Source organism: Salmo salar, chromosome 12, assembly GCF_965601325.2.
Source record: "Salmo salar chromosome 12, fSalSal1, whole genome shotgun sequence".
Lineage (NCBI taxonomy): Eukaryota > Metazoa > Chordata > Actinopteri > Salmoniformes > Salmonidae > Salmo > Salmo salar.
This window is the reverse complement of record NC_138302.1, coordinates 41,987,728-41,998,217: the sequence shown is the minus strand read 5'-3', so window position 1 is coordinate 41,998,217 and position 10,490 is coordinate 41,987,728. Positions and strand designations below refer to the sequence as shown.

Here is a 10,490-nt window from a genome sequence, read left to right as displayed (position 1 = left end):
ATTTTTGGTTCTAGTCAAGATTCTAGCAGCAATGTTTAGCACTAACTGAAGTTTATTTAGTGCTTTATCTGGGTAGCCGGAAAGTAGAGCATTGTAGTAGTCTAACCTAGAAGTGACAAAAGAATGGATTAATATTTCTGCATCATTTTTGGACAGAAAGTTTCTGATTTTTGCAATGTTAACCAGATGGAAAAAAGCTGTCCTTGAAACAGTCTTGATATGTTCGTCAAAAGAGAGATCTGAGTCCAGAGTAACGCCGAGGTCCTTCACAGTTTTATTTGAGACGACTGTACAACCATAAAGATTAATGGTCAGATTAAACAGAAGATCTCTTTGTTTCTTGGGACCTAGAACAAACATCTCTGTTTTGTCCGAGTTTAAAAGTAGAAAAATTGCAGCCATCCACTTCCTTATGTCTGAAACACAGGCTTTCAGCAAGGGCAATTTTGGGGCTTCACCATGTTTCATCGAAATGTACAGCTGTGTGTCATCTGCATAGCAGTGAAAGTTAACATTATGTTTCTGAATGACATCACCAAGAGGTAAAATATATAGTGAAAACAATAGTGGTCCTAAAACTGAACCTTGAGGAACACCGAAATTTACAGTTGATTTGTCAGAGGACAAGCCATCCACAGACAGACACAAACTGATTTCTTTCCGACAAATAAGATCTAAACCAGGCCAGAACTTGTCTGTGTAGACCAATTTGGGTTTCCAATCTCTCTAAAATAATGTGGTGATCGATGGTATCAAAAGCAGCACTAAGGTCTAGGAACACGAGGACAGATGCAGAGCCTCGGTCTGATGCCATTAAAAGGTAATTTACCACCTTCACAAGTGCAGTCTCAGTGCTATGATGGGGTCGAAAACCAGACTGAAGCATTTCGTATACATTGTTTGTCTTCAGGAAGGCAGTGAGCTGCTGCGCAACAGCTTTTTCAAACATTAATGAGAGGAATGGGAGATTCGATATAGGCCGATAGTTTTTTATATTTTCTGGGTCAAGGTTTGGCTTTTTCCAGAGAGGCTTTATTACTGCCACTTTTAGTGAGTTGGGTACACATCCGGTGGATAGAGAGCCGTTTATTATGTGCAACATAGGAGGGCCAAGCACAGGAAGCAGCTCTTTCAGTAGTTTAGTTGGAATAGGGTCCAGTATACAGCTTGAATTATTTTCATCATTGTGTCAAGAGATATAGTACTAAAACAATTGAGTGTTTCCCTTGATCCTAGGTCCTGGCAGAGTTGTGCAGACTCAGGACAACTGAGCTTTGGAGGAATACGCAGATTTAAAGAGGAGTCCGTAATTTGCTTTCTAATAATCATGATCTTTTCCTCAAAGATGTACATGAATTTATCACTGCTGAAGTGAAAGCCATCCTCTCTTGGGGAATGCTGCTTTTTAGTTAGCTTTGCGACTGTATCAAAAATAAATGTAGGATTGTTCTTATTTTCCTCAATTATGTTGGAAAAATAGGATGATCGAGCAGCAGTGAGGGCTCTTCGATACTGCACGGTACTGTCTTTCCAAGCTAGTTGGAAGACCTCCAGTTTGGTGTGGCGCCATTTTCGTTCCAATTTTCTGGAAGCTTGCTTCAGAGCTCGGGTATTTTCTGTATACCAGGGAGCTAGTTTCTTATGACAAATGTTTTTGGTTTTTAAGGGTGCGACTGCATCTAGGGTATTGCGCAAGGTTAAATTGAGTTCCTCAGTTAGGTGGTTAACTGATTTTTGCACTCTGACGTCCTTGGGTAGGCGGAGGGAGTCTGGAAGGGCATCTAGGAATTTTGGGGTTGTCCGAGAATTTCTAGCACGACTTTTGATGATCCTTGGTTGGGGTCTGAGCAGATTATTTGTTGCGATTGCAAACGTAATAAAATGGTGGTCCGATAGTCCAGGATTATGAGGAAAAACATTAAGATCCACAACATTTATTCCATGGGACAAAACTAGGTCCAGAGTATGGCAGTGAGTAGGTCCGGAGACATGTTGGGCAAAACCCACTGAGTCGATGATGGCTCCGAAAGCCTTTTGGAGTGGGTCTGTGGACTTTTCCATGTGAATATTAAAGTCACCAAAAATTTGAATATTATCTGCCATGACTACAAGGTCCGATAGGAATTCAGGGAACTCAGTGAGGAACGCTGTATATGGCCCAGGAGGCCTGTAAACAATAGCTATAAAAAATGATTGAGTAGGCTGCAAAGATTTCATGACTAGTAGGTCAAAAGACGAAAACAACGTTTTTTTTTGTAAATTGAAATTTGCTATCATAAATTTAGCAACACCTCTGCCTTTGCGGGATGCGCAGGTGATATAGTCACTAGTGTAACCAGGAGGTGAGGCCTCATTTAACACAGTAAATTCATCTGGCTTAAGCCATGTTTCAGTCAGGCCAATCACATCAAGATTATGATCAGTGATTAGTTAATTGACTATAACTGCCTTGAAAGTGAGGGATCTAACAATAAGTAGCCCTGTTTTGAGATGTGAGGTATCACAATCTCTTTCAATAATGGCAGGAATGGAGGAGGTCTTTATTCCAGTGAGATTGCTAAGGTGAACACCGCCATATTTTGGTTTTGCCCAACCTAAATCGAACATGATTCTCTGGTCTGATGAAACCAAGATTGAACTCTTTGGCCTCAATGCCAAGCGTAACGTCTGGAGGAAACCTGGCACCACCCCTATGGTGAAGCATGGTAGTGACATCATCGTGCTATGGGTATGTTTTTCAGCGGCAGGGACTGAGAGACTAGTCAAGATCGAGGGAAAGATGAACAGAGCTAAGCAAAGAGAGATCCTTGATGAAAACCTGCTCCAGAGTTCTCAGGACCTCAGGCTGGGGCAAAGGTTAACCTTCCAACAGGACAACGACCCTAAGCACACAGCAAAGACAACGCAGGAATGTCTTCGGGACAATTCTCTGAATGTCCTTGAGTGGCCTAGCCAGAGCCCGGACATTATGACAATAGTTTGAGAGGATCTGCAGAGAAGAATGGAAGAAACTCCCCAAATACAGGTGTGCCAAGCTTGTACTGTTATACCCAAGAAGACTCTAGGCTGTAATTGCTGCCAAAGGTACTTCAACTAAGTACTAAGTGTCTGAATACTTATGTAAATGTCATCATTCTGTAAATGTTTTATTGTGGGGTATTGTGTGTAGATTGAGGGAAAGAAACAATAGGCTGTAATGTAACAAAATGTGGAAAAAGTCAAAGGGTCTGAATACTTTCGAATGCACAGTAGGTACCATTGACTTGCATTGGATTTGTGCCACAACTGCTAAAAAGTTAGCATTTGAAACAGTGGCCAGGTAAACAAAAGCAACGCATGGATTGTTATCATACCTTGTCTATAGACTGGTATGATAAGTACTGTAGAACTTGGTTCTAAAGCTGTATCCGTACCCATTGGATGCAGTGATCCACAATATAGTGGCTATATCCAGGAGGGCCAAAGTTCCAACAGCTGGGCCTAAAATAGTGTATAAAGATCATACGAAAGATTTTGCTGTGACTCTTATGTGGATGATTTTAAAAATATTTGTTGGTCTGATTAATGAGCATCCAGACGCTGCACTTGATGAATTTATGAAATTGCTTCTTCTAATTATTTATAAACATGCACCTGTTAAGAAACTGACTATTAGAACAGTTAATCAAGGCTCCATGGATTGATAAGGAATTGAAAAACTGTATGGTTGAAAGAGATGGGGCAAAAGGAGTGGCTGTACATCGGACTGGCTGACTTACTGAAAATTGAGAAATTATGTGACTAAACTCAACAAATAGAAGAATAAACTGTATTATGAAGCCAAGATCAATGATATAAAGAATGATGGGAAAAAAACTTTGGAGTACTTTAAATGAAATAATGGGCAGAAAGACTGAGGATGGTAGTTGACTCTATAGCCACTCCTATCTGTCATATTTTTAATCTGAGCCTAGAGGAAAGTGTCTGTCCTCAGGCCTGGAGGGAAGCTAAAGTAATTCCACTACCCAGGAGTGGTAAAGTGGCCTTTACTGGCTCTAACAGCAGACCTATAAGCTTGCTGCCAGCTCTTAGCAAACTGTTGGGAATTTTTTGGGGGGCCAAATACAAGGATATTTCTCTGTAAACAAATTAACAACAGACTTTCAGCATGCTTATAGAGAAGGGCACTCAACATGTACTGCATTGACACAAATGACTGATGATTGGTTGAAAGAAATTGATAATAATTAGATTGTTGGAGCTCTACTGTTAGATTTCAGTGCATCCTTTGATATTATTGACCATAACCTGTTGTTGAAAAAACTTGTGTTATGGCTTTTCAACCTCTGCCATATCGTGGATTCAGAGCAATCTATCTAATAGAACTCAAAGGATTTTCTTTAATGGAAGCTTCTCTAATGTCAAGCTCTCTAGGCCCTCTACTCTTTTCTATTTTTACCAATGGCCTGCCACTGGCATTAAACAAAGCTTGTGTCCCCATGTATGCTGATGATTCAACCATATACACATCAGCAACCACAGCTAATGAAGTCACTGAAACCCTTAACAAAGAGTTAGTCTGTTTTGGAATGAGTGGCCAGTAATAAACTGGTCCTGATCATCTCTAAAACTAAGATCATTGTATTTGGTACAAATCATTCAAGTTCTAGACCTCAGGTGAATCTGGTAATGAATGGTGTGGCTGTTGAACAAGTTGAGGAGACTAAATTACTTGGTGTTACTTTAGATTGTAAACTGTCAAGATCAAAACATATAGATTCAATGGTTGTAAAGATGGGGAGAGGTCTGTCCGTAATAAAGAGATGCTTGCTTTTTTGACACCACACTCCAAAAACCAAGTTCTGCAGGCTCTGGTTTTGTCTAATCTTGATTATTGTCCAGTCGTGTGGGCCAATGCTGCAAGGAAAGACCTAGTTAAGCTGCAGCTGGCCCAGAACAGAGCGGCACATTTTGCTCTTCATTGTAAATCAGAGGGCTGATATAAATACTATGCATGCCAGTCTCTCTTGTATTTATATCAGCCCTCTGACTTACAATGAAGAGCAAAATGTGCAGTTTGAGGAGAGACTGACTGCATCACTTCTTTTCATAAGAAACATGTTTCTGTTGGAAATCCCAAATTCTCAACTTACCCCACCAGGGGCCTTTTCACAGCCCCCAAATCCAGAACAAATTCAAGAAAGCATACAATATTATATAGAGCCCTTATTGCTTGAACTTCCTTCCATCTCATATTGCACAAATAAAGAGCAAACCTTGTTTCAAGAAAACACCTCTCCCCTATTTGACCTAGACATTTAGTGTGTATGCATTGATATGTAGGCTACACGTGCCTTTCAAAAAATGTATATAGTTCTGTCCTTGTCTATTGATGTTCTGTCATGTTTCATGTTTTGTGTGGACCCCAGGATGAGTAGATGGGGATCCTAATAAAATACCAAACCAATATGTAATTTTGTTATTTGGGTGAATTATCCCTTTAATTACAACAGTCATTTTATTGATCACGACATGACTAAGATAAATGAAACATGTTTATCGAACAATCTCTTATTATACTAGTGGAAATACAGTACAGATGCATAGTCCTTGTTATTAAACAATTGTTGAATGCTATATTTCCAGTTTCATGCAGTGATTGCATGATGTATATGAAAGCTAAATATGCAATGCATTAACTGGGCTTCCTCTTTAGTAGTCACAGCAATACTCCAACTTGAGTGGGTTTAACAGATACTTATTTTTTTACAACCAAATCTAAAACAATTGTAATGTAAATTTCATGTCACAGAAGGGTCCAGACACCTATTCAGGCACTTCAGGCATGTACACCAGGTCAGCATAGGGTCCTTCACATCCACAGGCATCTGAATCACAAGCTCACTTTTTATTTTGCACTTTCAGCAGTAAATTCTGTGCTGCTGTGTTCTTTGGCTCAACCTTCAGCAAGATGTTGAGATCTTCAACGCAAGCTTTGTAGTCCTGAAGGGAAAAATTAACACAAATCAAACAAAATGCAAAAACAGGTACATACAATGTATACAGTGCATTTTTTGTTCATCGGAAAGTCTCTCACTTTCAGCTCCTTGTGTGCTTGAGCTTGTCTGTACAGTGCCTTGATATTAGCGGAGTCGAGCTGCAGGGCCTCTTCACAATCTCGCACTACCTCCTTGTACATCTTTACAGAGAGGTAGCAGAGTGCCCTATTCAGTACAAAGGTACAAATTAGTCCCCATATAGGAATTATGCACATCCCAAGCCTGACAGGAGCTGGGCAATTTTACAGGATTATATGACAATGCAGAGATGGGAATACAACTCCCATACAAGGTTTCTTTGGTATTTGTCTACATACCAGACAGACATAAGCCTCACCTATTTGTGTACGTTGTGATTTCTGAGGGATTGTGTTTGAGGCTCTGAGTGTATTTCTCTATGGCTTTCTTGTACTCTGCTTTTTTCACCAGTGCATTGCCTTCCTCTTTCAGGCATAGGGCTTTTTTAATGGCATCCTCTCCTGGGACTGAAAAAAAAAAATTGACATCTTATTTCTAGGACTACTATTTCTGTACACTTGTGTCTATATATGTTACAGGTTGTACAAAGAAGATTATTAACAGTGTTCTGTTTCTATTCATATTTGGACAGCAAAACCAGACAATCATATGAAAGACAAACCAGATGTATATTTTTCTCTGGTGCATTTGTGTTGTGCCATTTGGCATGTTGCCTGAGAAAAGTTTTCTTTGACGGCCATTGGAACAATGGGAATGGGTGGGAGCTTCTCTCGCCATGAGTGTCCATCCACCTCTGTCAGACACTTTGTCATTCTGGAAGGAAAAGGGGTTATCCAGTTGTACACAATTCCACCATCTTGATTATGTCCACTACGCATGAGATGGAGAAGTTTTCAGAAGTTAAAGGACTTGAAGGCTTTTAGTGAACAAAAATAAGTTAAAAATGGATACGTGCAACATGTTATACCTGTTGGTACCATCTTGGGCTGCAGGTATGTGACAGTCTATCTGTAAGGCCGTCTTGTAGTCCACGTAGGCTAATCTGTATCTCTCAAGGGCTTCATACGCTGCACCCCGGCGAAGGAGAGGCTTGATGCCAAACGGAACCAAGTCAAGAGAGCTAGAATATAAAAAAAGGTTTTAGGTACGAGTGTTGCTGCAGTAGTATGTACAAAAAAATACAGAACCTATTCAACAGCACATAACAGCACACAAAGTAATGAGCTACTTGGGAAAAGATGCTGTTGATTAGTTTTAGTTAAAAGTGTTACTTCAGCAGTATGAACCACCTGTAGCCCTCGATCGTGACTCTCAGTTCCATTACATTACACATAAAAATCATTGGATGAAGGTGTTTTCTGTAGGGGGGAGTTTTGTTAAGAGCCACGACGCTCTGTCTTAACATTAACACGCATTGCTTGCAGTACGGTTTTGGAAGAATAAAGACCTTTCATATCGGCGAGAAATAATTTTCAAAAAACAAAAAGGTTAAATTGATACACACCTTTCCATATCACAGCTCTTGTTTAAAGAAAACAGATGGGAAAACGGAGTGGACTACCTGTGATAATTAGTTATCTGCGTCTGAACACCTGCGTGTAAACGGAAGATAGACACCACAAACGTGTTGTCACTGAAAAATATTGTGCAACTGTTAAAACTGGTTAAAAGTGTACTATATTTTGCATTTGTGAAATTATTTTGATTTGAGGGATTTACATTTCTAGAACCGTACTGCAGTAGAGAATCGATTCACGTTTTGATGGAGTATTTCACTGTTTTGGCTTCCAGAGCCAATTCACCCTTTAAACAAAACATGTAAGGTCCTTGGACTAAGGAGTAACATTGTGCACCTTTAGTCCAATATTGGGCTAGAACTACCTGTAGAGCAGAAGATCTAGGTCTGCGTGGCCTACCACAAAACATCATGTCTACAATGTAGGCTACTTACACTGTGCAGTCCTTCACACACTCCCCGCAATTTCCATCCTTCAGATAACTGGCTGCACGGTTAGAATACAGGATACTAAGATCCTCTGAATTCTTTCCTGCAAATTAATTTACAGTGGTAACAATCTATCAGAACATGGAAAGCTTGTGCTGGTTTCAGAAAACTTGTCTTAATTTATGCACAATATAAAAACACACGTAGTTAGATCAGAGAAAACACTAGATTCTAATCTAGAATATTGAGCCAATTATTCTGACTGGTTAGCTGACTAGTTAGCTACCTACCTGACCTCTCCACTTCTTTGATCGCCTGGCTGTAAAGACAGACAGCCTCCCCATACTGTCCAGTTTTAAAGCATTCGTTGCCTGCTTTTTTCAACTCTGTCCAAGACGGGGAACGACGCTTATGTGGCATATTTGATTTGCTGTAACAAGACAGACACAAGAAAGGTTAGCTAGCTAACGTTAGCTTGCTAGCTAGCCAACTTTTACAAACCAAAACAACTTATTATCCATTCTAAACTGAGCCAGCCGGCAAATTAGCTACATACTTACCTTGAAAAATGAATATAATTGTATAAATATATGTCTGGCTAGCTAGTTAATTCCTTAGAAGTGGTTAGCCAGCAGCTAGCCTATGTGTCGACTTACCAATTACTGAATGTAATGTTGATAGCTGGGCAAACTGTTGGTTGTGTAGCTATCTATACTCTAACTAACAAATAACGTAGAACGTAAAACCAAGATCTTAAACAATATAGCTAGATGCGTAAAATGTGTCTTTATGCACGCTAACCAACATCAGCGTGTCATCAGCAACAATAAAGAACTTCCGGGTCACGTAATTTTGAAACATTTCTAAATAAAAGCCATCCACTTAATAGTAGAAACTTGTCAATGACCTGTATTATTCATGATCTATAAAAAAAATAAATGTTTAAACATTAACAATGATTCATATTTGTTCCTATTTAAGTGACATTTGCATAGAATGTGGGTTTTAATATATGTTCCATGTTCCAAGTTCGAATTCGTAGACGAGTGAGTAAACCCCCTCTACCATCAGTCCTATTAGCCAACGTGCAATCATTGGATAACAAAATGGATGAGCTCCGATCAAGGACATCCTACCAACGGTACATTAATATCCTATGTTTCACAGAGTCGTGGCTGAACAACAACATGGATAACATACAGCTGGCGGGGTTTTCGGTCCATTGGCAAGATAGAACAGCTGCCTCCGGTAAGACAAGGGGTGGGGATCTGTGTCTATTTGTAAACAACAGCTGGTGCATGAAATCAAATATTAAGAAAGTCTCAAGATTTTGCTCACTTGAGGTAGAGTATCTCATGATAAGCTGTTGACCACACTATTTACCAAGAGAGTTTTCATCTATATTTTTCGTGGCTGTCTATTTCCCACCACAACCCGATACTGGCACTAAGACTAGCTGTATAGGGCCATAAGCAAACAGGAAAATGCTCATCCAGAGGCGGCGCTCCTAGTGGCTGGGGACTTTAATGCAGGGAAACTTAAATCCGTTTTACCTAATTTCTACCAGCATGTTACATTTGTAACTGTTAACAATACTCTTTCTAGCAATCAATCTGGCTTCAGACCTAAACACAGTACAATTACGGCCACTGTACGTGTTGTAAATTATATCTCTAATGTCCTAGATAATAGAAAGTACTGTGCCGCCTTGTAGATTTGTCTAAAGCTTTTGACACTGTAGACCATGCAATACTTTTGGGTAAGCTGTCATTAATAGGACTGGGATCGGATGCCTGTCGTTGGTTTCATGACTATCTAAAGGATAGAAGTCAGGCTGTTAGAGTCGACGGCATCCAGTCGGAGCCATTGGAGTTGGTTAAAGGGGTCCCACAAGGTTCTATACTTGGTCCATTACTGTTCACCCTCTACATAAACAATATTGGTGATGAGATAAGAAAGTGTCAAATTAATTTATATGCTGATAACACTATCATGTACTCTATCGCTTCAACGGCTGACCAAGCATTATTACAATTGGAGACAGATTTTAAGATATTACAAGGGTCTTTTTATACAGCTGAAACTTGTTTTAAATGCAAAGAAAACACATTTTATGATTTTGAATAGGTTCAAAAAGTTTTTGAAAATACACTTGCACTTACGAGCTTAGATGGCTCTTGAATTAATCAGGTCTCTGCATATAAATACTTAGGGATATGGTTGGATGATAAACTTTCTTTTAAAAAACATGTTGACGAACTTTGTAAACAGCTAAAAATCAAGCTAGGCTTCCTCTATAGAAACAGGACAAGTTTGTCCTCTATAAATAGAAGACAAATTGTGCAAGCTACTTTTATGTCTGTTATAGATTATGGGGATATTATCTACATGCATGCTACGGCATCCACACTTAAATCGCTGGATGCTACTTATCGTTGCGCATTTAGGTTTATTATGGGTGCTAGCTACAGAAATCACCACTGTGTTTTATATCAAAATGTGGGTTGGACTTCGCTGTCCATGAGACG

The 10,490-nt window shown here is 39.6% G+C and overlaps 1 protein-coding gene across 1 annotated transcript; it reads right to left on the bottom strand.

Moving 5' to 3' along the window:
- Positions 1–5,450: 5,450 nt before the first annotated feature.
- On the bottom strand, positions 5,451–8,806 carry LOC106565036 (mitochondrial import receptor subunit TOM34). The gene is made up of 8 exons (XM_014131622.2): positions 8,619–8,806; positions 8,253–8,392; positions 7,969–8,065; positions 6,985–7,137; positions 6,679–6,830; positions 6,376–6,523; positions 6,077–6,203; positions 5,451–5,982 (listed from the first exon to the last, which is right to left on the bottom strand). The coding sequence occupies exons 2-8, from the start codon at positions 8,380–8,382 to the stop codon at positions 5,881–5,883; spliced, it is 909 nt and encodes a 302-aa protein (XP_013987097.1). The 5' UTR covers positions 8,383–8,392; positions 8,619–8,806; the 3' UTR covers positions 5,451–5,880.
- Positions 8,807–10,490: the final 1,684 nt, after the last annotated feature.